The following is a 25,538-nucleotide window of genomic DNA, read 5'->3' on the forward strand; positions in this document are numbered from 1 at the left end:
AAGCAGGCTTCCTGTGTCCCAAGTAATTTAATATTTCCCATGGCTCCCCAAGGACTGGAATCGTTTCCTTTTTATAAGCTGTGGGTGCTAAGTCAGAAACAGTATCAGATTTGCACACCTTGCTCACTGCTGTCTGCCAGCGCCTGGGAGCATGCTGGCACACAATAGGTGTAGAGTGAGCAAATGAATGTGTCAAGAGTGACTTCTTTAACGGGTTGCTGGGCACCTCCCCGAAGAAGAGACTAAAACCCACCTCTAAATAATGAGACCCTGTATGGCCTCCCGCACCCTGTAATTTGGATCTCTAGGAATCGCCTTTGTTGTGGGCGACCAACCACAGGCACAGAAAGCACCTGCTTCTCCAGCCGGTCCTCGAGGAAGGACTCCAGGCTGCCGTGCCCCTAGCTGCTTCTCCAGGTCCCTTCTCTCCGCTTCTTGGGACCTGGGGCTTCCGAGGCATCCCGGGGCTCGCAACCAGGGTCCGCCCCAGAGCTTCCCAGCCGTGGTGGCGCGGGTCCCCAGGTGCCCGACTCCCCGCCCGGGGACAGCGTTCTTCCCTTCCTCGTGCGGGGCAGAGGGTCCGGGACCGCGTCTAGGGCCTCGTGTCGCACCCCCAGGCCTGCGGGGGCAGAAGCCTGAGTCACGGCGGCGCACGCCCTCCCCTCTCGGCTTCCATCCTGGGGCCACCTCCGCCCGGCAGCGTCGGGCCCCGGCGCAGCCCGCTCTCCGCGGTCTACTGCGCGCCCCCTCTCCTCAGCCTGAGTCTCTGCGGCCGCGGTCCCCGCCCCGGCCAGCTCCGGGGGAGCTTGGCCCGTCCGCCCTCCAATGCTGAAGGCCGAGCTCCCAGCGCTCCCGGGCGGCTCCCGCGGGAGGGGGCGCGGCCGCCCCCGCGGCTCCACCCTCTCTGCAGGGACACGGCCATCTGGGGCCCCTGCCAGTCGTGTCCGCTCTGGGGCCCGCGCCTAGCTCGCGCGGGAGGAGGCAGTCCCTGGCAGGGACCGGGGCCTCCCCACCGGTCGACCCCCTTGCCAGCGCCGGTGCGGGGAGCCGGGCGCTTAGATGCCCCGAGGGGCAGTGGCTGCGAGCCGAGCTTGGGTGGAAGCGCGTCGCAACGGACGCGGCGCCCCTGGCCGCCTCGGTGACCCTTCAGGAGCCGGGACCCGAGCCCCGGAGGCGGCGGCGCGGGCCCGCGAGGACGGCGAGGTCCGTGCTCCTAACGTCCGCGGCGGGCGAAGGCTGCAGAGCCTCGGTCGGGCTGGTCGCCTCATGCCTCTCCCCCCAGCCCCCCGCGAGCTGGCAGGAGGAAATAGCGCGCGGCCCCTTTAAATTTACCCAGGAGCCCTTAAAGGAGCCCCAGGGGCCCCAGACAGGAATCCCCACCCCGGTCCAGCCCGCGCCGCCGAGCTAGCAGTCAGCCGTCCGTGCGGCCGGCCGCCCAGTGCATGCGCCCCGCGCTCCGGGGCCCCGCGCACCGAGCGCCGCGCGCGGGCCGCCGCCGGCCCCGCGGCCCCGCGCCCTGCCGCCCCGGGGCCCCGCTCCGCAGCGCAGCGCATGGAGCCTGGCGGGGACCACCGGAGCCGGAGCGGCGGCGGCAGGGGCGGCCCCGGGCCAGCAGCGGCCTCGGCACGGGGCCGACGGCTGCCGCCCGCCGGATCGAGCGGCGGCGCGGAGCCCGAGGAGGACGACGGCGGTAAGAGTTGGCTGGGGCCGGCGGCTCGGGCGGGGGCCCCGGCATGGGGGAGGGGAGGGCTGCGGCTCCGGGCTCCGGGCCCCTCTCCTCCGCCGAACAAAGGGGGGGACGCGGGCAGGGCGGCCGGGGGCGCCACCTGGCGGGCGCGGATGGCGACTGCAGGGCCAGCGGGGGAGCCCCCCGCCCAGCTCCCGGGGTTGGCCCGCGGGGCTCGGGCGGATCCCCTCCCCCTTAAAGGGCCCCGCGGCCCCCGCCTTGGAGGCCAAGCTGGAGGGGCCCCAGAGGGCCTGGCCAGGCGCCGCGGGGCTCGCGCTCTAGGCTCTTGGACTTGCGGCCCCCGCCCCTTTCTCTTTCAGACTCCCAGGTGGTCTCCCTTATCCGGCTGTCTCTTAAAAGTCTGCCCAGACCTTGGGTCCCTTTCCGAGCTTCCCACCAGAGGAACTGTGCTGGGGACTCCGCTGCTTTAAGTTGGGCTGTCCTCTCCTCTGTGGCCTTGCCTAGAGAAAGGAAGCCTTTTTCTTTTTCCCTACGTTCTCCCTGGGAAAGAGCACGGCTTGCGCCTCTTGGGGACCTACCAGTACCTTCCCCACGGCGGGCAGTCCTTAAAGGGATGGGCTCGCCCACAAAGGCATACACCCCCTCCAGTCCGCGCGTTACCCCCTCCCTTCTTTTCAGAAATTTTGCCACAATTTGTCAGCTATAGGGGGACCAGCCAGTCCTCTTCGTTTGCTCTCAGAGGAGACTGTTTTTCTTCATCCCTCTGCTTCATGGTCAAAGCCTTAAGACCCTGAAGACTGTCCAGGCTAGGGAGACTCAGCCCTAATCCCCGAGCTCCCCTCCCAGAAATTCCCCATCCCCTTTTGTTTTTAAAGAATCCCAGCTCCTCCCCTTTTTTCGGCTCTTAAAGCGCCAGTCCACCTTAGACTAACATCCAGCGCTGGAAGGATGCTCAGAGACCAGCTAGCTATCCAGTGTCTTTGCAGACAAAGACGCTTAGGCCCAGAGAGCGGACATGACCTGTCACAGGTCACAGAGCAAGTTACCAGTGAAGCCAGGAGTCGAACCCAGGTTTCTGACTCTGAAACTAGTGTTTTCTTTTTCTTTGTATCTACTTACACCAAAACCAAACAAAAACACAGTGATGACAGGAGCCCTCTCTGATCCTGCCTTTTGTTTCCCAGACCGGGGGATTCTCCACTGGGAGAATGATCACACCTGTCTATCCAGCCTATTTGTCCAGGAGACCCTTTTCTAAATAAAATAAGGTCCAAAGTGTAGGCAAAGTGGGGGACTGCTTAGTGTCTCTATTTGGCAAAAGGGAACACCACTGGGTTGGTGGCCTCTCCACTCACTGCCCTCTGATTGCTGGGCAGTGGCCGGCTCCCGGCCAGAGCAAAAAATAAATCCCCAGAAAGACTTAATGGACTCCAGTGGGTGGTGGCCACTCCCTGCTGCAGAGTCTTCAGTAGCCACTCTGGTGGCCCTCCTGCCGTCGTCATCCCCTTTCAGTCATCGGCTCTCCCAGACTCTAGGAAAGTCAGAGTCCTAAAAACTCCTTTCTCTGGAGGTGCTGACAGCTTTGTCATGGGGATCCCTCCTGTGGGTCTCTAAATTTGGGGAACTGACAATGCTTAGTGCCCTTTAAAATGGGATTCTCAGGAGGGTGTATTTGAGGCATTATTGGAAAAAGGGAGAAGATCATCTTTGGGTGGGGCCTTCCTGGCTGGGGCCTTGGGCAGTGGGTCCTGTGCGCAGCCCTGGACGCAGACAGATGCCCCCTTTGTTCTTCTCACCCCGCTGCGGCTGTAACCGCCCCGGCATGCTGCTCTCCTGGCTGTACCCCTACAGCTCTCATCCAAAAAGGGGGCCTTGCACAGCCTGCTGCCTCCTTGGCCTTCGGCCTTCACCTTATTTTTTAGAAAGTCAGAGCTGTGCCCTGCATTCTTTTGTTCTTGAGCTTCTCTTAAAGGGGTCTTGCTCTCTGTAAAGGACCAATGTTTTGACGCCCTGCTCTCCCACTTCCCTTTTATTGCTGTTGCCATCCCTTTCCTGCCCCTGAATGACCTCTCTCCCACCTCCCTTCTCTTGCAAAATCGAAGCCCTAGGTTCTTTCCCTGGAAATCGGGGATTGAAAAACTGTCTCCCTTTCCCCCTCTTCAGGGCAAGATCTTCAGCTGGAAGGGGGTGCCTTGGGGAGCTGGGGGAGTGCCCCCCTGCCCTCCTCCAGGGCTAGGGGACCAGCATCCTCAGGCAGGAAATACTCAGACCACTGTGAGGCCCGGGCCTCGAGGCCTGGAAAGAGCCGCATCCCTGGCCGTGACCACCGGCGCTACTACCACGACCACTGGCGGCTGGAGTACCTGATGGACTTCAACCCTGCCCGTCACGGCATGGTGTGCATGGTGTGCGGCAGCTCCCTGGCCACTCTCAAGCTCAGCACCATCAAGCGACACATCCGCCAAAAGCACCCCTACTCCCTGCATTGGAGTCCCCGGGAGAAGGAAGTCATCAGCAACAGCTGGGATGCCCACCTGGGGCTGGGGGCCTGTGGAGAGGCTGAGGGCCCAGGGGCCCAGGGGGCTGAGGAGGAGGAGGAGGAGGAGGAGGAAGAGGAGGAGGAAGGGGCTGGCCTCCAGGCTTGCCCTCCCAAGGGCCCAGGTAATGTAGGACATGGGGAAGCAAGGGCGTGGGTAGTGGACGGGGCCGGGTGGGGACAGCCTGGGCTTCTTAGCCAACTAGCTGGTTTTCTGGAGCAAGTTTTTGCTCCTTTTTGGGGTGAGGTCTGTCTATTGGACAGTAGTGCGGGAGAGACAGTGGGATTAGGGGTCTAACCACTAACCACTCTGTGGTTTTAGAAGGATCCAGGGAGTGGAGGCTGGGGAGAGAGGCCGGGGAAGGTCTGGGAGCAGAGGGCACTGGGAAGGTATGACTGACAGTGAAGTCTAGGGAAGGGGCTAGAATGTGGGTCTGGGGGAGGAGTCAGGTGGGCTGAGGGTTTGTGTTCAGGAGGATTAGGGGATGGAGGAGTGAAGACCTGAGGGGAGAGGAAGGGCCGGGGGAAGCTTAGGCAGAGGGCTCAGAGTCAGAGTGAGGGAGAGCCTTATGGATGGAGGACCTGGCTGTGGTGGTGGGGGCTCCCCGGGAAGGCCAGCATCTCAGTTCCTTCCCTTCCTCCAACCCTTTCAGGCAAAGCCCCAGCTGGTGGGGGCGGCCGGCGCCAGCGGCGAGGGGGCCCAGGGGCACCCCGGGCTCGGCGTCGGCGCCTGTCTGCCTCCCGGAGGGCTGGGGGCAGCAGGGGGCTGGGTGCCCGGCGCCTGGAGCGAAGGCTGAAGGAGTCCCTGCAGAACTGGTTCCGGGCAGAGTGTCTCATGGACTATGACCCGCGGGGGAACCGGCTGGTGTGCATGGCCTGTGGCCGGGCACTACCCAGCTTGCACCTGGATGACATCCGTGCCCACGTGCTGGAGGTGCACCCCAGCTCCCTGGGGCTCAGCGGCCCCCAGCGCAGCGCCCTGCTGCAAGCCTGGGGTGGCCAGCCCGAGGCACTGTCTGAGCTCACCCAGTCCCCACCAGGTGCGAGGCCCATCCCAGGGCCAGGACCCCATCATATAAGGGCTGCAAAGTGAGGTCTGTGGCCAGAACCGGGAGGGACTCATCCCCCCCTACACACACACACACACACAGATGCACACACACCCGGGAGGACTCATTCCTCCCCTATACACACACACACACACACCCGGGAGGACTCATTCCCCCCCTACACACACCCACACCCACCCACACCCACACCCACACCCACACACACACACACACACACACACACACACACACACGGGAGGACTCATTCCTCCCCTACACACACGCACACACACACACTCCCTCTCCCTCTCTCTCTGGTTGGGCCCTCTAGCTTAGGGCTGGGGTGTGGAGCAAGGGACCCTGTCTCTGTGGGTAAGGGCAACCCAGCCAGCAGGCTGAGCCCCTCTCCCTCACCCCTTCCCCAACAGACGATGACCTCGTCCCCCAGGACCTGACCAGAAAGAGCCGGGACTCGGCCCCCGCTGCTGGAGCCCCCTCCTCTCAGGATCTCAGCCCCCCAGACGTAAAGGAAGAGGCTGGCTGGGTCCCTGAGAGGCCCGGGCCGGCAGAGGAGGAGGAGCTGGAGGAGGGCGAGAGGGTGGGGATCCCGGGCCGGTCTCCGCGGGGCCGCGACCACCGCCGCCACTACCAGGAGCGCTGGCGGCTGGAGTACCTCATGGAGTTGGACGGCGGCCGGCGCGGCCTGGTGTGCATGGTGTGCGGGGGCGCGCTGGCCTCGCTCAAGATGAGCACCATCAAGCGGCACATCCGCCAGCGCCACCCGGGCTCCACGCGCCTCAGCGGGCCAGTCAGGGCCCTCATCGCCCAGGAGTGGAGCGAGAAGGCCGCCCACCTTCTGGCCTTGGGGCTGCCCTGCCCCGAGTCCCCCAGGGACCCTGCCGCCCCCAGCACAGCCGCAGCCTCCGAGGAGGGGGGAGGGGAAGAGGAGGAGGAGCCAGAGGAGGAGGAGGAGTGGTGGGGTGAGCTGGCGGAGGGCCAGAGCAGGTGGAGAGGGAGAGGGGCCAGGGCAGAAAGGGGTGGGGAGAGTGGAAGGTCGAAGGGGAGAGGGGAGGGTGGGACAGGGCAAAGTGGGGGTTACGAAGCCCAGACGCTCCAATGCGGTCCTTTGTTCCGTCCTAGGCGACGTTCCACTTTCCCCTGGAGAACCGTCAGAGCGGCCCGCCGAGGAAGAGGAGGACGATGAGGACGGCCCAGAGCCCGGGGGACTCGCTTTCCCACCCCTGCCGCCGCCGCCTCCCCCGCCGCCGCCGCCCCGCAGCCGAGAGCAGAGGCGGAACTACCAGCCGCGCTGGCGGGGCGAGTACCTGATGGACTACGACGGCAGCCGGCGCGGCCTGGTGTGCATGGTGTGCGGGGGCGCGCTGGCCACGCTCAAGGTCAGCACCATCAAGCGACACATTCTGCAGGTGCACCCCTTCTCCATGGACTTCACGCCCGAGGAGCGCCAGACCATCCTGGAGGCCTACGAGGAGGCGGCACTACGCTGCTACGGCCACGAGGGCTTTGGACCGCCCGCCCCGGCACCGCGCGACGGCGGCGCGGACCTCAAGGCGGGCGCCGTGTGTCGGGCGTAGAGGACTCGCACTCGAGGGGCCATGCCCGGCTGGCTGTCCGGCTGGGAGCCCCAGCTTCCCGCGGCCCTGGCCGCTGCCGCTGCCCCCCGCTGGCCGGGCCGGGCGGAGATTCGGGATTGGGTGGGGGTCTCCGGCTTGCGCTCGGTTCCAGAGAGTTCCCCAGGCTAGTCGGGGCGCCGCAGGAATCGCGCTCTCTTCTCGGACCCGGAGCCCAGGCCCTCGCCGCTCAGGGCCTCACGTTCCTGAGAAGCCACAGCGTTTGCACGGAGAGCTTCCGGGCCGCGGCCGCACCCGCGAGGCGATCCTGTGCCAGGCCGGGACGGGGGCACCGACAGTCAGTATTAGGGCCCCAAGTAGGTGGGGGAGGCAGAAAGGACGCACCGACCCCTTTTCACGGCCGGGGGTCCAGCTCTCAGAGCTGTACGTCGGCAGGCACGGCTCCCGGGTCGGGGCGGCTGCTGCCCAGTTGTTACTGGCTTTCTCGACCGCTCCGGGGCCTGGACTGCGGACGAGGGCCTTCCTCGGGAGGAGAGGCCACGGGGCTGGGAGCCAGCCCGCCAGCCCGCGGTGAAGGCGCGTAGTACCGCGGGTGGTCGGGCGGGGCGGTGGCCCGGGGCGGTGGCGGAGCTGGGCCGGGCCCCGCTTGCTGTGCCTGCCTCCGGGGCGGGCTCTCCGAGGACCGCCCCACCCGCCTCCCCGGCCCCTACCACGGCCGCCCGCACCGAGATCTTGTAAAGGGATTAGCACTTTTTTCCTTTGCTCCTCTCTTGCTCCGAAGGCCTCCGTTTACCCTGAGCTCAGTCAGGCGCTCCTGCTTCAGCGCCCGTCAGTCCGAGCCCGGGGCACTGGAGGTCCCGGCAGTTGGCGTTCTGTTCCTGTCCCCTTTTGTACGCGGTGGACGCGCCACCCGTTCTCAGCCCCCAGGGCCTGGGGCCGGGCCTCGGCCTTCGTTTCTCTTCCCCGCGGCAGCGCCAGGTCCTGAGGGGCCGGGAGTGGGCCCCACGATCTCCCAGGCAGGTCCGAGAGGGATGTGTAGATTCATTCTCCTGTGGAGAACAGGTGGCCCCGAGATCAGGCCCTTTTTGCTCTTTGTATTTTATTTTGAAACTGTATTTAATGCTTTTATATGAGAGGGGGAGGGGCGGGAAGAGAGCTGTCCGTCACCCTTATGTGCAAATGTCTTATTTATTATGCGTGTATCAGAGATAAGCTGTGAGGTGGTGGAGGAAGGACCTAAAGGGAGGAGGTGCGAGGAGGCGCGGATGGGAGGACCCCAAACATCATAGACTAATGTGTGCCTCACCGGGGCCCCTCCTCGGAGTCTCTGGCACCCACTGTCCGCTCTTCACATAGGCCAGTTCCTTTGGTCTTAAAGCCTGAGAGTGGGGAGGTCAGCGGGTTGGGACTTCAGGGCTGGGTCTGGAGGGGAAGGGGCCCTGGCACCTGGGGCCAGGAGCTGCCTCTGTGGGTGGGAAAGCAGACAGCAAAGAAGCCCTTCCGCTCATCCCAGTGCCTCCAGGCCAGAGCCCAAGGTTCAAGTGCCTCAGGCCCAGTCCCCTTGACTCTTCCTGATTGGGAATTGAATTTTATACCACGGATTTTATAGCATTTTTATATAATTCAAGATTGTCTGAGTTGGAAGGACCCTGGAGATCTAGTACCTGCCCCCACCCCTTTCACAGATAGGTAAAATGAAGCCCGGAAACTGAAATTATCACACACACACACCAGGTAGGAATAGTACTAGGACTAGCATAAAAATCTCAACTCCCAATTCAGTGTTCTTTGCACTACACGGCCTCCCAATCTCTGGTGAGTTAAAATTTCTTTTACCATTAGGCCTGCCGAAGGATGACCTGTGCTGGGTGCTGCAGGCCCGCAGCGCAGTTGTGGCCTCCCGCGGATGGCAAAGAACAGCACACTTGCTTGTAACGAATGAGTATCCTATAGGGCAGCCTTGCCACCACTGGCTTCAGCTGGAGGGCACCAGCAGCAGCCTTCTCCGTCAGAACTCCCGAAGCAGGGCTGACTGCCGCCCGGCCCAAGGCCTCTCTACTGGGCAAGGCTCTGGTGTTGTGTTGTTGATGCCACCAGGGGTTCAGGAAATAACTGCATGGGCTGTCAGTTGACTGAAAAGTGAATTCCTAGAGTGTCTGAACCTCCAGGTTTTTTGAGACAGTATTAAAAGCTTCGGAACAGGGATTATGGATGGCATCAGGGTGGACACTGCCATTCTTTTATTTTCCTTCATGCACGTTGTTTGCAGATCCAGGAGTGTTGTGCCACTTTCGCTACTCTGCCTGTTCAAAAACAGTAGGCAAACTGGGGCAGTTATTATAGTCATCCAAGCCCTCTGCCGAAGTTCAGGTAAGCCAGGGCAGAGAGCAGGGTGGGAATGGTTTTTCCCCTTGATAGGGAGAGGACTTAGGAGGGCAGGAGCAGATGTCTTTAGTAAGCAGCAGCCCCAAGCACTCCACTGGTTCTCAGAAGTGGCCACCAGAACAGCATCATCCCATTAGGAACTTAGTAGAAAGGCAAATCCTTGGGCCCCACCTTGTAGATCAGAAACGGGGGTGGAGCCCAGCAGTCCGTTCTGAAAAGCCCTCCAGTGATCATGAGGCATGCTGAAGTTCTGAGCACCAATGATCTAGAAAGTGCCACTGCAGTGGTTACTACTTCGCAGCTATAGCCTCATGAGTTAGGAGATTAGGTGGTCCCCATCTCTAGGTGCCTCCTCCTTGCCTTGGGAGTCTGATATGAACAGGTGAAGTTTCTTCATGAATTTTTTTGTTAATGGTATGCTTGCTATTATGGCCAATATGTAAATGTTACTCTGAATACATATTTATATACCATGTTAGTGATATTATTTGAACATTTGTATGCGTATTTGTGAAGTTGTTTGCATCAGTTATTTTTAAAAAATTTCAGCCTAAGTTTTCTAAGAGGTATGTTGAATAAACTTTTCAAATCCAGCTTAAGGGTCATGGCAGCCTTAGTTTGGGGAAAGAGCTAATCCGAGACAAGTTCTTTCAGCAAAAACCTGATGGAAAAGTTTCCATTTGCCATGGTGATTGACTCTCATTTTAAGTACATTGTGACTGAGTTATAGGCTGCTTCATGTTGCAGGTGGGGGAACCTTCCTAGGTTGGTGTAAACTGGGACAACAGACCCCTCTGGCCCCCTTCCACTCATCATCTTTCTCCTAAGGTCATCTCTTAGAGGGTCTCTTATTTTCTTTCAGAAACCAAGTGCACAGTTTTGCTCTACTATGGAAATTCTACAGTCTTGGAAATCATTACCAGTATCAACTATTAGTCGCTTTTTAATGCCTCAAAAGTGGAGTGGGAATGGGGGCCAGTGGAAGCCTTGTTTGGTTCTTACTTTACCCAAACTGTGTATAAAGAATAAAGTTAGCAGAATGACACCACAGTCACTGTGTTCTTTTTTATTATTATTATTTTTATTAATACCACATCAATTTGCAGTTTTACAGGAACCAAGATTCAAGCTCCTTAGGCGCTACTGTACTTTTACGTTGCACGCACATACACGCACACACGGTTTCGTTAGTAATTTTTCACCTATAGATTTTTCTTAAAAAAACAAAATTCTTGTGTGGCACAAAGATCTGTCCAAATTAATCTAAACACAGCACTAATAAAACAAAGAGCTAGGTGTGGAGGCTTCCAGTGCAGAAAAAGGTCCTTTGGAGGGGAAGCCCCAAAAGATGATCAGTACACTTACTTCCTGGGAGGGCAAAGGATGGGGATGGAGAATGCATTCCCTACTATGACATGAAATCAGTTAAACATTTCAAAAGGAAAGGGGGCTAAGAAAATAAGCGAGTGGAGTAAGGCAAGGGTACCTTTTACCCGTCTAAATTCCTAAGTAATTTCCTCAACAAAGTAGAAGGAAAACTTCCTTACACTACCTTCTACAGAGCTGCACCGCTTTGGGACCGTCAAAGATTGTAGCCTTTAAAATCTCCAGTGCATATTCCCTCTGGATTATCACGACTATGAGTTACAACCTGAAGGAACTCACAGATGATTTTCTTTCAAATTTACTGAATTTTCATGTTGGAAAGGGAGGAAGACACTTATAAGTCTCAAATGGGAATCAAAGATTCCCAAACGCCCTCCATCTGATGTCAACGTGAACTGTTTTGTTGTCTTTTAATTGTGCACGGAGCCTGTCAACACAATCTGGCCCTGCCCGATCACCCTTACCTAAAGCTTCTTGGAAAACACTCTCAAAAGGTACCCTGTACCACAGTAGAGATGCCAAGACATTTTATGTGCCTGAAAATGAAAGGAACCCTCAAACAACACACACCCAATAAGCTAGCCTCCAAGTTAAAACTCCCTATGAATCACAAAATGCACTTCCTTACACTAATCTGTGACCTCTTAACCACAGACACAATCTCCTCTCAAGCCAGCTCAGCTTTGGTCCTTAGGGGAAAACGATGAGCACAGGTTAAAGATGTACCATGTGCAGGAGGAAAAGATAAAAGAGAAAAAAGGCCTTTGTGTTTCTGTAGTTCACCTCTCGAGAATGTCTCCCCACCATGGACTGAGACAGGATTACAATAACCCAATAACTGAGGAGCCCACATGCAGATTAATTTTTTTCTCTAACAAGTTTACAGCAGTGTACAGCAGTTACAGACATTTATTTTATAATAAGGAAAGTACAACCATATTTATTAAACTTGAGGGTAGGAAAGAGGGAGGAAAGCCCATTCAGGAATAAGCTCTCAAACTAAAGCTCAGAACTGGTGTCCGAAAGAAATGACACAGGCCCCACCGCCCCACATGGCGGAGCCTTTCCTCTCCTAAGGGGGAGCGGGAGTCGCAGCAGCACCCCTGTGCACTCCTCCTCATCCTACTTTCCATTTTCATTCTTGGTTATCGGATGGCATTCTGAGAATCAGGAATTATCACTATCAACTATAAGTTATTCATAGAGTTGAAAGTTATATCGTTAAATGAAGAAGAAGAAGATTAGGGGTAGCTGCTCACATTGTGGGGCAGGAAGATGGGATCACAGGGCTGCAAAAAACAAAACAAAACAACAACAACAACAACAAAGAGGGAAAGAATCCCATTCTTGTCCCCAGATAATTTCTTTATAAGTTAATCATTATTTCTTAACTTAAAAATAAGGGCAAAACTATGATGGAAAGCTATGTAAGACTGACTAGTCCTTGAAATTTGAATAGAAGAACCCAAGAGATGTGTTTTATTTTCCATTTTCTCCTTTACCTCCAATCTTTCCCCTCCTTTCTAGCTACAGGTAAAGCTCCACCATCATTATCCTATTAATTTGATTCTTTCTTTATTCTTTTGGGTTCTAAGATATCAGTTCTTTCTTAAGTCCAACAATTCTTGTGCTTGATACTGAGGGTAAAGGGAAAGGAGGGGAGAAAACACCAAATTAAAAAAAAAAAAGCTTGGAATGCAGGCTCAAGCTGACACTGAGCACGGTTCCTTCATAGTACAAGTAACAACATTATAACTATTAAATGGTGTTTTAGTAACTGTTGCATTTCTGGTTTCCATGTACTTATTCTGCCTTTTTCTTTGCAATTCCAGGGAGTTTTGCTTGAATCCTATTGAGGAAAAGGAAAAAAAAAAAGGGTGAAAATATACACATTAGTTCTAGGTTTTTATTTTAACACTGATGCTAGAAGACACTCCTGGATTTACCAGAGCCACGTGAAAAACACTCCCATTTCCACAGGGCTTCCTCTGGATGAAAAGTGGCAGGGGCCGAGTCTGGCCTGGGATGAGCTGAGGAGTATACCAGGATCCGTCCCCCTCCCTGCTGCTGTGCCTGCTGCCTGTCCTCTTTCACTGCCTGAACCTCCTGGCTCCTTCACTGGGGGTTCCAGAGAAGAATGAGCTGTATCTAGGCATAATGCCTGCTGACTGTGCTCTACGTGATGGCAGTGCAAGAGCCCCTTTCTCTTGGAATGCCAGGTTACCCATTAGTGTCACAGAAGGAACCAGGAGTCAAGGGTCAAGGTCACACATAAAAAAACTACAGGGGCTGGCAATAGTTCCCCGCCCCTCACAGGACACTAAAGCTGTCCTTTATTTTGTGCACTGAGGTTACCCATCACTAAGGGTACCAAGGGACATTCACATCCCTCAGCTAATGTCAAAGCTACTCCCCACAAACGATACATCCCACCGAGTGGGCCAAATCAGCTCACACGGCTAATCAAGACTTCAGGTTTAAAGCTAGGTTATGATCATCTTTTACAATGAGGAGTAAACAGCAACCATATACAAATTTGTCCTAACTGCCCTTGTCTGGCTTGACCTCCAACGTCTACCTAGGAAAGCAAAAGAGCAGGTAAAGATCCTGGCATCAAGCCAGAGCTGTCTGGATATAGTCAAGATTTCCTCTTATCAAAGCTGGAAAAAGCACTAAAATTTGGGGTGTGAAAGGTGGGAGTGGGCACAAAGAGGATTTAAATGCTTGTGATGTTTTGTCTCTTAAAGAATATCTGGGCTTCCCTGGTGGCATAGCGGTTGAGCGTCCGCCTGCCGATGGAGGGGACACGGGTTCCTGCCCCGGTCCGGGAAGATCCCACATGCCGCGGAGCGGCTGGGCCCGTGAGCCATGGCCGCTGGGCCTGCGCATCCGGAGCCTGTGCTCCGCAACGGGAGAGGCCACAACGGTGCGAGGCCCGCGTACAGGAAAAAAAAAAAAAAAAATATCTGAAGAAAACATGGAAAATATGGAAAAATATTAACATTTTAATTCAAAGTGCTGGGTTCCATAGTGTTTGTTACAAATAATTGAAAATAAAAAAGAAAAACAGTTCTGTGATATAAGGAGTCATGAAAATGTCTACCAACATTTTATACTTGATTTAAATATTAAAGTGGTTAAAACAGAAGGATTTGATAGTCTCAGAAAAAAGAGGTAGCTTTGAACTTTAATACATTGATTTACTAAAATTTTTATTTCTGAAAAGGGAGGGAAGAGTTTGGCTTAAAATTGATATTTGTGAAAACTGGGGACTTCCCTCTTGGTCCAGTGGCTAAGACTCCACGCTTCCACTGCAGCGGGTGTGGGTTCGATCCCTGGTCGGGGAACTAATTACCTAATTTGCCACATGCCGCGTGGCATGGCCAAAAAATAAATAAAATAAAATAAAACTGATATTTGTGAAAATAAATGAAGGTGAGTAGACAACCACGAACATTTAAAAACCGGTTCAACAAGGCAGAGTGGTCCTAACTCCATTGATCCTTTTTAGTCTAAGATACAAGGCATGCTTTACAAAGAAGCAGATGAAATACTTTTTAGTAAAATCAAACTATTAACCAAGGTTTTCTTTTTCCCCAGGGTAAAAATTACTTTCTTTGGCATTAGCATTTTACACAGGAGACTAAAAATAACTGGGGGAAAAGAAGCACATGTCACGATGAAATGTGGGACCTAAGCATACTCACTTTTCAACAATTGACTTGGTCTGATCGCGGACGATGCCAACATAGTGATCGATCTGGACCTTTAACGAAGAAAAGCAACTCAGTTGTGGCAACACACAGATTAACAATTTTCCTGAAGGTAATTTGTCTTTGTCTACTTTAACCATTTTTTAAAAACACTATGGAATATTCTGGAAAATGAAAATAGTGCTCAGTTTTAAAAAGTACTTGCTAGGTATTTCCTTCAGAGACACTGGAGTATATAGCATTTTCTGAATACTAGAAACTGTGTGTCTAATCTATATTCTGTAATCAGAAATGTGTTTTTACTCCTGGGTGAGACTAATTCATTTAATATCAAAAAGCCATGAATAGGGCTTCCCTGGTGGCGCAGTGGTTAAGAATCCACCTGCCAATGCAGGGGACACGGGTTCGAGCCCTGGTCCGGGAAGGTCCCACATGCTGCAGAGCAACTAAGCCCGTGCGCCACAGCTACTGAGCCTGCGAGCCACAACTACTGAGCCCGTGTGCCTCAACTACTGAAGCTTGTGTGCCTAGAGCCCATGCTCCACAACAAGAGAAGCCACCACGATGAGAAGACTGCCACTGCAACTAAGAGTAGCCCCCACTTGCCGCAACTAGAGAAAGCCCGGGCGCAGCAACAAAGACCCAACGCAGCCAAAAATAAATTAAAAAGTAAATAAATTAAAAAAAAAAAAAAGCCATGAATAAAAGTCTGCTGATGCATGACTTAATCTATCAAGAATAACCTCATAGCATCTAGTATACTCTGTATACATCACTCTACAATGCAAACATCTGTTCATACTGATGGATTCCCACAATAGCCTTAACAGTTTAAGTTTCTTTTTAGACACCAGCTTCTACTTAAGCATTTTTTCAGCTTATTTTTTTGGAACAGATCCATGTGATAAAAACTCAAAAGGTGGGGACTTCCCTGGTGGCGCAGTGGATAAGACTCTGCGCTCCCAATGCAGAGGGCCTGGGTTCAATCCCTGGGTCCGGGAACTAGATCCCACATGCATGCCGTAACTAAGAGTTCACATGCCACAACTAAGGAGGCCGCCTGCTGCAACTAAGACCCAGCGCAACCAAATAAAAACAACAACAACAACAAAAAAAACCCTCAAAAGGCACACAGCAAGGTATAAGTTCCCTTCCTACCCTTATCTCTCCTAGACATTCAGCTTCTCTCCTTAAAGGAAACCACTATTACCAGTTTCTTACAGGCACCTGACCTATAAAATTAGACTGTAAAAATGGTTAGAAAAGGATTGCTCTGAACTTTCAATGCCTAAAAAATGAACTAAAATTACTCATACATCAACTGGCATATCTGATTAGAAACAGACAAATGCTTACCTTGTACTTCTCATAGACAACTGGAACACTGAAAATGAGCAGTTCAGCTGTAAGACAGAATCATGAGACATGGCAAGTGTAAATGTGAGATGGTCACAAAGTCTCAAGACATAGGTAACAGGAACATTTTTCCTCATAAAATATAGGGAAACACTGATCTTCTTCAATATGAGAAATCCTGGCCAGAGCTCTCAATTAAGGACAGTTAGATACAGGTACACAGGCTTCCTTCTTTGTGCTACAAATAATTTCCAAATTATGAAAATGATTTCTACAAATAAGATCCCCATATTTAAACCAAATCTAGACAACTCTCCTTTATTTCTAGCTGTCTGGATATTTCTTTTTAGGTAGGACCATTTAATAAACCTGTGGCCATAAACACAGATTCCTCTGAGGTCAAGGTCTCTATGGACGTTAAAGGCTGGGCCAATGTGGAAGGACTGGAGCAATGCTGACAATCTCTTTGCTCTTACTCTTACCAATTACTTCATAGAGCCTGGAGACATTTTCCTTGCCATCTTACCAAGAATCAGAAGGGTGATCCCATTGAAAACGGCACCAACGTAGGTCATCAGCCACATGAAGACAGCCAGCTGTGAAGGCCAACATCAGAGGGTTAAGCAGGAATAATCGTAACGCAAAGTTCAGGTTAATTGATGCCATTCTTCTCTAGCTAACTGAGTCTGCATAAATTTAGTGATGTATGCCATAAATAATTTCAAAATGAAGGTTACCTCATTTGTACTATACATTTGAGGGTGCATAAGAGAATTCTATAGTTCTCTCAGGCCCCCAAACAGACTGTAACTGCATTTCTGTCAATTATCAATACATTAGCCTTGTTCTGATGTTAGTTCTCCAGGCGCAGAGGTACCTCCTTTACTAACTCCTGTCCCCATTTTTACAGGTTGATTGAGAAAAGCATACATTTGCTTTTGTCTGACAAAACCCTATTAACTGCTTTTCCTCTGAATTATAACCTAGTCCCTGATTTTCCTCAGCCTCACCACCAAAAGCTGTAGAGGCAACTAACCTTCAAGGAGTCAACCAGATCTTCCACCAGAAAGAGACGAATAATGAGTTTCAGGGCCCTGTTGATGTGCACCATGGCAGCGTTCACGTAATTATGGAAAGCTTCTGAGGACAGAGTGATGTCTACATCCAGGTAGGCTCTTCCAGAAGAAGAAACAACAGTCACACATTTGACATGGCAAGAGAAGATCTCTTTCTGTTAGCACAGAAGTTCTTTAGAGTGTGAAATGCCCCAAAGGGTGTGTTTTAGCAGATCTGCAAAGGCATTTTCTGCTGCCCTGGGGTGGGGTGGGGGCACCACTGTCATTTAGTGGGCAGAGACAAAGCTGCCAGATACCTGCAGTGTGGGAGTGTCATGCACAAAAAAGAACTGCCCTATGTCCTGCATAACTTTTACTGCCTCACAGGATATTCACGAAGGTGAACCTATTTATACTTATCAAGAGCCCAGAACATATAAAAGCAAAGTATTTTTTCCCACAGTTTTAACATATCCTGAATTGTCTAAAACTGTGTTTTGTTTACGCTAAAACCTTACCAAGATTTTTTCCCATCATTTTAGAAAATCACACCTATAAGGGAGATTATACATGTATGTGCAAGTCTTTATTATGGGTTTTTTTTTGGTGTAGTTATGTCCAAGCAATTAAATATTAACTGGAATACATATTATTTTATTGTCAATGGCTTTCTATTTATCACTCTTCATAATAATGATCAATTTTTAAAATGTTATATATGTTATATAATATACCATACAATGGTAATATTATATAACATTGTATTATATGGTATATTATCTATGAATTTCATTTCAAAATGATAAAGGAGGCATTATAAAATATTTGTTAAAAAACCAAAAAGACCTGGGTTCTGTCCCCAGACGCATTACAGAATTGAGATACAACCATCTGCTCATGATCTGTTCATTCGCTCAGTACGTGCTGAGCGCCTACTGAGTACCAGACCCTCTGCTAGGTGTAGCGATATCAGGAAAGATAAAACTGCTTTTGCCTTAAAGAGCCTATAGTCTTGTGGGAAAAACAGAAGAGTAACAGACATGTTTTTCTTTCCTATTTTTTAAGAAAATATTTACCAAATACAAAAGTTATAAAAATTAGATGCTGTAATTAATACAACTTAGCAAAACACATTTTATAAATCCACAACGGTGTCACGCAAAAGGGAAAAAAGCCCTGCTAGCACACTGGAACTTGTGGCAAAACAGTAAAATTTACCCACTCCGCCAACCAACAACTGTTGGTTTGTTAAAACTAATTTGCAAATAACTTTTTAAATGTCATATATCGTTTAAATTATCGCTTCTATTCTCACCAGGAGAAAATACAAGGACCAGCGCGGCAGCCAGACACCTGTTCTGTCAGAGTTCTGAGAGATCACAGAAGTGTTTCTTTTTCCATGAGAAGAGGTTTTAAAAAACTGTCATTTTGAAAGTAAATTAAAAACTAACAAACAAATAAAAAAACCCTGTCATTTGCTGATGTTAAAGTTTTTATGGTCTAAGACTTTCAAGAGGAAAAGCGTGAGGAAAACATTTGTTAAAGTCATAGCACAGTAGGAAAGGTTAGCAACTGGATTCTAGAAATGCATGACCTCCCGACTTAATCAAGACCTGCCCCTGGTATTAAGGAAACTAAAGGAGAGACAGGAAGGAAATCAGTAATAAAACCAAGAGTAAACACACTGAGTTCTGGTATCGCCAAGAATGCAGCCTCAACACCAAGATTTCAAGGCTGTTTTAAGAGTTAACTACATGGCGGCTTAAACATGTACTTGGGACCCCATCTGAGTGCCGTCCTAGATGCTCTGCTTTCCCTACCGACCCTGCTCAGGAATTCAGACAGTCCTTTGTGGTGAGCCTCTAGTTTGTGGAAAAGTCCCTGGCTCCCAACGTGTTCACTTCACAAGGTGGTCTCAAGCTGATGCTTCAGGCCACCGATTGGCTGCAGTAGGCCCTATAATTCTTGATTTTTAATCAGGTCTCACTTAGATCTGCCCAGCCTCAGTGAATCCCTTCCCTAAATTGTAGAGTGTTACTTGTGATACTTCAACTCACTTGAATGGATGGCCTTCTTCTGACTTCTGTACAGCTTGGATGACAGACTTGTAGACCCTGAAGCTGATGGTGACAGACAGAAGAGCCAGGATGAGGTAAGAAACCACGCTGATGACACTGAAGGCTGCCAGGGAGAGCAGCACGATCAGTGTGGTGCCAAAGACAAACCCAGTCTTCTTCACATCTCGCCAGAAAATTAAGTCGTGCACTGCCAAAGGAAAACGGATCGTAAGTTATATGGACACCCATGAGCCACAAGGCTAGGACTGTTCTCCCTGGCTGTGTCCTGCACACTGGAGAAGCATTACCCTCGCGTTCAATTACAGGTGCACCCCCGCCTGAAGACAATGATAAACGAAAATCAAATTACATCAGAGATGATGATTCACACTGCCAAAGGTACCTTTGGTTTCTGGACAGGTTTACAGAAACTTAGAAACTGACTTTTTAGTCGTGGCTACTGAAGTACGGTGGGGTAAAACATCATTTACTTTAAATGTTTCAGTAGAGCAACTGTGGGAAAATCTTGCTGTTGACTAAATTAAGCAAACCATGCTTATAAAAACATACCAAGTTCTGTTAGCGTTGGTTACAATGAAACACCAGTCTCTATGTTGATCTGAAGAGAACTCAAGGAAGGATTTTGGGTAGGGGACCATATAATTACTAAACGATGATACTTTTGAAAATGAATGGGGACACTGTTAATAACTTAGGAAACAGGTATAAACCAAGACTGTCTCAGGCAAGTGGGTCTTATGGTTGGGAAATCCAAACTGGAAAAATCTAAGTTCTTCCCCTTAAAGACACCTCAAAAACTCCGAGTGTGAGGGCTAGCAATTACCTCCAATCTAGCAATGACACAACATTTGAATTTCAATCCGTGAAGTCTAACTTCAACACTAATAGCCCTATGCAAGTTTCTTCTGTGCTACTCTTTGCTTTTAAAGAAGAGTAAGGACTTTGGAATTGGAGAGACAGGAGTTTGAGTTCTGGTAATTTTTAGCCATGTTACCTTAATTAACCCTTCTAAACCTTTGTTTTCTCATTTATAAAATGAAGAAAGTGACATCTATTTCTTAGAGTTGTTTTAAGGAACATATAAAGCTAATGTATGCAGAATGCTTATTAGCACTGTACACAGCACATGGTAAACACTCAAATTTTAACTATAATCCACATATGTATGTCACAGTTCATATGGCTACAAGAACAGTTTCAACACAGAATGCTTATTAGTGGAACAAACAGATACCATGTGCCTCTTGATGTAATGCACTGAGAACGGCACATCACTTCAATGGTATTCTTGCCAAACCATATTACCTGAATCTAATGAGAAAGCACCAGATAAAACCAGTTTAAGAAAAGTCTACAGAACAATTGACCAGTATGCTTCAAAAATATCAGTGGTACGAAAGACAAGAAACAGCTGAAGAACTTTTTCAGATTAAAGGAGAGTAAAGAGGGCTTCCCTGGTGGCGCAGTGGTTGAGAGTCCGCCTGCCGATGCAGGGGACACGGGTTCGTGCCCCGGTCCGGGAAGATCCCACATGCCGCGGAGTGGCTGGGCCCGTGAGCCATGGCCGCTGAGCCTGCGCGTCCGGAGCCTGTGCTCCGCAACGGAAGAGGCCACAGCAGTGAGAGGCCCGCGTACCGCAAAAAAAAAGCTCTAACATTAAAAAAAAAGGAGAGTAAAGAGACTTGACAACACATAAATGCAAACTGTGATCATAGACTGGATAAGGGGGTAAAAACAGCTATAAAGAACATTGCTGGGACAAGTGAAAAAAATTGCATGTACACTATATAATTGATAAAAGTACTGTATCAATGTTGAATTTCCTAAATTCAATAAATATACTGTGGCTACACAAAACAATTCCAAACAGTTTCTGTTTGAAGGAAACATACTCCCAAATATTTAGGGATAAAGGGGAAGGACATTTGCAAGCAGTTCTTAAATGGTTCAGGAAAAAACATGTTCTATAGAGAGAGGGGGGGAGTGAAAGCAAAAGTGGTCAAATGTTAACAACTGGTGAACTAGAGCAAAGGTTATATGGGAGTTTTTCTTACTGTGCTTACAATTCTTTAAGTTTGAAATATTTGAAAGAAGGACAGAAAGAGAAAAGCTTAGAGGATAAGGCTGGGCCTAGAAAGAAAAAAACCTCAATGTATTAGAGAAGGAAAAAGGCATAAAAACGTTAGCCTAAATGCAAATCTACCTTTGTGCAAATTAGAAGAAGCCACCCTTCCTCGTGAACTTTACTGCCATCTGCTGGGAAACCGTGACGAAATAGTCAAACCTACAGTGAGAACACATGTGACTGGTGCCCCCTATAGGTGTGCAGTACACAAGCTGCATAACAGTATGGAAGGCCCTGGGCTCGGCCTTAAAAACAACGGTAGAATTGTGGTGTGGGCTAGAAGCAGGAACATCCCGATTAGAAGGGGGATAACAGAGGGAAAGCTGGGAAAAGATGGGTCAATACAACAAACCTCTGGGATGCTCTTTGACCACAACTTCCCACGATTTGCTCCTTCACCCCATTCAGGTCCTGGTGCATGGGATACCGCCTCAGAGGCTGCCCACCCTTTCTCACATCCTCTCCTCCTCATTCTCTATCACTCATCTATCTCCTCATTCTGCCTTATTTTTCGTCAGGGCGCTTGTCACTTTATTTATCCACAGCAGGCTCTTCACAGCTGTTGCTGAATCCTTAAACATGAGCTAAACTAAGCTAATGACCAAGAGATGGCATAATCACAACCTTCATTTGTTTTCTGATAACCCCTCTCACACTAGTCAGTTTCTGCACCGAACTCCTAGCAAGTACAGTGGACCAAGATTCTGAGAACACAATATCAAACAAAGGAAACAGGCATAGTCTGCAAACATTGAGGGAGAGTTAGGAGGATGAAACACACGTAGGAAAAGCAAGAAAGGAGACAGGTGCCGAGAGTTTAAAATGTGAAGCCACTAGACTTAGGTTTAGTGTTTATTTCATAACCAGGAAACCAGCAAGAGGCTGCAATGGTTCGATTCCATGAAATGTTCTTTTTCTCTTCTACTTTTTTATTTTATTTTATTTTATTTTTGCGGTACGCGGGCCTCTCACTGTTGTGGCCTCTCCCGTTGCGGAGCACAGGCTCTGGACGTGCAGGCTCAGCGGCCATGGCTCACGGGCCCAGCCGCTCCGCGGCATGTGGGATCTTCCCGGACCGGGGCACGAACCCGTGTCCCCTGCATCGGCAGGCGGACTCTCGACCACTGCGCCACCAGGGAAGCCCTTCTCTTCTACTTTTATTCAACTGCTCTTACTACGTCAGTGTAAGACTTTTTAAAACAGCAAATTCCTTATTTTTAACGTGTTTTCTTTCCTTCGTTTCCCATCCTTCTCTCTTTCAGTAAGCTTTAATTTAGTGGCTACCGCGTGCCAGGCAAGTGCTAGGAACTGGGAATACAACACAACAGTAAACAAAGCAAACAAGGTCCTTACTCACATTCCAGTGGGGAAGAGAAGCAATGAATAACAAACAAGATACATGTCACTTGTAACCGAGGCCTGTAAGAATATAAACCCATTGTGCTATGATGAGAGGTAGAGTGGTCAGGAAAAGCCTCTCTGAGGAGTTGACACTAAAGGTGAGACATGAAGGATAAGAAGCAGGCCATGCAAAAAAGCCAGGGGAAGGGTATTCTAGGCTAGAAGATTCATGTGCACAGGCTCTTGGGGATGGTGGTGGTGGGCTTTGGCATTCCTTAGGGGAGGACAGAAGGCCAGTGTAGATGGTATGTAGTGAGTGAAGGGGAAAGTGGTGTGAAATAAGGCTGGAGAGACTGGCAGGGACTAGATCATGGAGTATCTTCACAGAGCAAAGTAAGGAGCTTGGACTTTACCTCACGTGAAATGGGAAGTCACTAAAGAATGCCAAGCAGGGGAATAACATTATATATATATATATATTTTTTTTTTAATTTAATTAATTTATTTTTGGCTGCATTGGGTCTTCGTTGCTGTGCACGGACTTTCTCTAGTTGAGGCGAGTGGGAGCTACTCTTCCTTGTGGTGCGTGGGCTTCTCATTGCGGTGGCTTCTCTTTTTGTGGAGCATGGGCTCGGGCTCTAGGCGTGCGGGCTCAGCAGTTGTGGCTCGAGGGCTCTAGAGCACAGGCTCGGTAGTTGTGGCGCAGGGGCTTAGTTGCTCCGCGGCATGTGGGATCTTCCCAGACCAGGGCTTGAACCCGTGTCCCCTGCATTGGCAGGCGGATTCTTAACCACTGCGCCACCAGGGAAGTCCCAACATGATATATTTTAGAAAGAGGAACACTTTTACTGCTGTATAGAAAATGGATTGGGATGGGGCAAGAGTACAGGCAGAGAGACTCCCTAGGAGGCTAACACCAGGCTTCAAATAAGAAATGATTGTCATTTAGATTAGGTTAGGATGGAGCAGAGTGGACAGGCTATACTTTGGAGGCAGAACAGACAGAACTTGGTGATGAACTGGATATGGGAGGTGATGGGGGAAAGAAATATGGGTGAGACCTAGTTTTGGGGCCTGAGCAAACGGATGGATGTGGTGTCATTTACGGAGATGAGAAAGAGCGGAGTATAGGCCATGTTAGTTGGGGGTGGATGTCTAGAGACGTCCATAAAGAAGGGGCAGATCTACCAGGGGGAAGCAAACAGGACACGTCTGAGCCGGAGACACACATTCGGAAATCATCAGCACACAAATAATATTAAGAGTCATGGACCGCCAACTACGCAGAAAAAAAAAGGAAGTCACAGAGATGGACGAGGTTACGTGGTACTGATAGGGAAGAAGGCCCAGTCTTAGTTCTGAGGTACTCCGATATTTAGTAGCTGAGTAAAAGTAGAGGAACTGGAGAAAGGAAACAGAGGAAATAACCAAGGAAGCAGGGGGTAACTAGGAGAGTATGGACGGCATCACAGAAGCTGAGAAAGGAGTGCTTTGTGGAGAAGGATGTGGAAACGGGCCAATTCTGCTGAGGCTGAATACCAATTCTGCTGAGGTTGTATAAGGAAAAAAGCGATCCTGGACTTAGTAATATGGAGATAGTTGGAGATCTGATCAAAGCTGTTCAGTGAACAGTTGGCGGGGGCTGAAGAGGAATCAGTGGTGGGACATGGAGGCGGTGTGAGAGAAGATGCCTAAGAAGCCTGGCTGTGAAGGGGAGTAGAGACATTCAGAGCCAAGGGATGGTTTAACATATGGGAAACACTAGAGCACACTTCTGTGCAGTCACAAGCAAGGGAGACTGAAGATAGGGAGCAGAAGCAGTGAAGTCCAGGAGAAAGGAGGGATGGAGATCCAGAGGCCAGGTGAAGGGACTGATCCTGGTTAGAGTAACGTAGGGAAGAGGATGCAGAGACACAGACACAGGCCCATTCACGGATCTGAAGAATGGAAGAGGAGGGACTCCTGTCTGAATGTTTTTATTTTCTCAACAAAAGGGAGCTGAGGTCATCAGCTGGAAGAGGGCAGGGGGGTGAAGATGGTTTATGGAGAGAGAAAAAGATATGAAATGGTTGTTTCAGAAAATTGAGAAAGTGCCTTAAAACTCTTAGAAGAAAACACAGGAGCACATCTTTCTGATCTTGGATTAGGCAATGGTTCCTCAGATATGATACCAAAAGCACAAATGACAAAAGAAAAAATAGATAAATTGGATTATATCAAAATTAAAAACCTTTGTGCTATAAGTAGTACCAAGAAAATGACAAGAAACCTCATAGAATGAGAGAATATATTTGCAAATTACTTATCTGATAAGGTATTTGTGTCCAATATATATATAAGAATAAAGAATTATAACTCAATAATAAAAAGAACAGCCTAAATGAAAAAAATAAACATAATAAAAATGAGAAGACACAAGAGGGAGGGGATACGGGGATGTAAGTATACGTATAGCTGATGCACTTTGTTATACAGCAGAAACCAACGCAACAATGTAAAGCAATTATACTCCAGTAAAGATGTTAAAAAAAAAAAGAGAGAAAGGACCCAAATAGACATTCCAAAGATATACAAATGGCCAGTAAGCACATAAAAAGAGGCTTAACATCATTAGTCATTAGGGAGATGCAAATCAAAACCACGGTGAACCCACTAGAATGGCTATAATAAAAAGTACAATAACAAATATTGGCAAGGATGTGGAGAAATTAGAAACCTCATGCATTCCTAGTGGGAATGAAAAATGGTGCAGCCGCTTTGGAAAACAATTTAGCAGTTCCTCAAAAGTTAAACATAGAGTTATTATATGACCCAGGAGTTCCACTCTTAAGCAAATGGCCAAGAGAAATAAAAACATACAACACAAAAATCTGGGTACGCCAATGTTCACAGAAGCGTTATTCACAACAGGGAAAAAGTGGGAACAATCTAAACACCCATTAACTGATGAATGGACAAATAAAATGTAGTATATCCGTTCAATGCAATAATTACTTGTCAACAAAAAGGAATAAAGTTCTGATGCTACATGTTACAACACAGACAAAACGTGAAAACATCAGGCCAAGTGTGAGACGCTGATTACAAAAGACCACACATTGTATGATTCCTTTTATAGAAAACATCTAGAATATGCAAATCTGTAGAGAGAAAGTAGATGAGTGGTTGTTTAGGGTTGTGGTGGTGGTGGTGGGAAATGGGGAGTGATTGCTAACAGGTATTAGCAATCACTTTT

The 25,538-nt window shown here is 49.7% G+C and overlaps 2 protein-coding genes across 7 annotated transcripts in view; one reads left to right on the forward strand and one right to left on the reverse strand.

The window, feature by feature from the left end:
• Positions 1-319: 319 nt before the first annotated feature.
• On the forward strand, positions 320-10,757 carry ZFTA (zinc finger translocation associated). Of its 4 annotated transcripts, XR_013829336.1 has the most exons (6): positions 320-1,690; positions 3,851-4,348; positions 4,877-5,263; positions 5,701-6,252; positions 6,413-9,234; positions 10,112-10,757. XR_013829336.1 is itself a non-coding variant. In XM_079928671.1 (5 exons), the coding sequence occupies exons 1-5, from the start codon at positions 1,552-1,554 to the stop codon at positions 6,865-6,867; spliced, it is 2,031 nt and encodes a 676-aa protein (XP_079784797.1). In that variant the 5' UTR covers positions 320-1,551; the 3' UTR covers positions 6,868-10,757. The 4 variants fall into 4 exon arrangements, 3 of the variants coding, with proteins under 3 accessions (XP_079784797.1, XP_079784798.1, XP_079784799.1); XM_079928671.1 differs by having other exon boundaries at positions 6,413-10,757; XM_079928672.1 differs by lacking the exon at positions 10,112-10,757 and having other exon boundaries at positions 5,701-6,277; positions 6,413-6,609.
• Positions 10,758-10,893: 136 nt separating this feature from the next.
• Positions 10,894-25,538, reverse strand: part of RTN3 (reticulon 3) — a 61,866-nt gene continuing 47,221 nt past the window's right edge. For 2 of the 3 annotated variants that reach the window (XM_079928674.1, XM_079928675.1), the window contains 6 exons: positions 18,817-19,024; positions 16,741-16,879; positions 16,231-16,300; positions 15,705-15,751; positions 14,343-14,401; positions 10,894-12,484 (listed from right to left, as the gene is read on the reverse strand). In XM_079928674.1, the coding sequence (XP_079784800.1) occupies positions 12,439-12,484; positions 14,343-14,401; positions 15,705-15,751; positions 16,231-16,300; positions 16,741-16,879; positions 18,817-19,024 (569 nt within the window). In that variant the 3' untranslated portion in view covers positions 10,894-12,438. The remainder of the gene's footprint in view (positions 12,485-14,342; positions 14,402-15,704; positions 15,752-16,230; positions 16,301-16,740; positions 16,880-18,816; positions 19,025-25,538) is intronic. The other variant, XM_079928676.1, reaches the window with a different exon arrangement.

The sequence above is a fragment of the Stenella coeruleoalba genome (assembly GCF_951394435.1).
Source record: "Stenella coeruleoalba genome assembly, chromosome: 8".
NCBI classification, from domain to species: domain Eukaryota; kingdom Metazoa; phylum Chordata; class Mammalia; order Artiodactyla; family Delphinidae; genus Stenella; species Stenella coeruleoalba.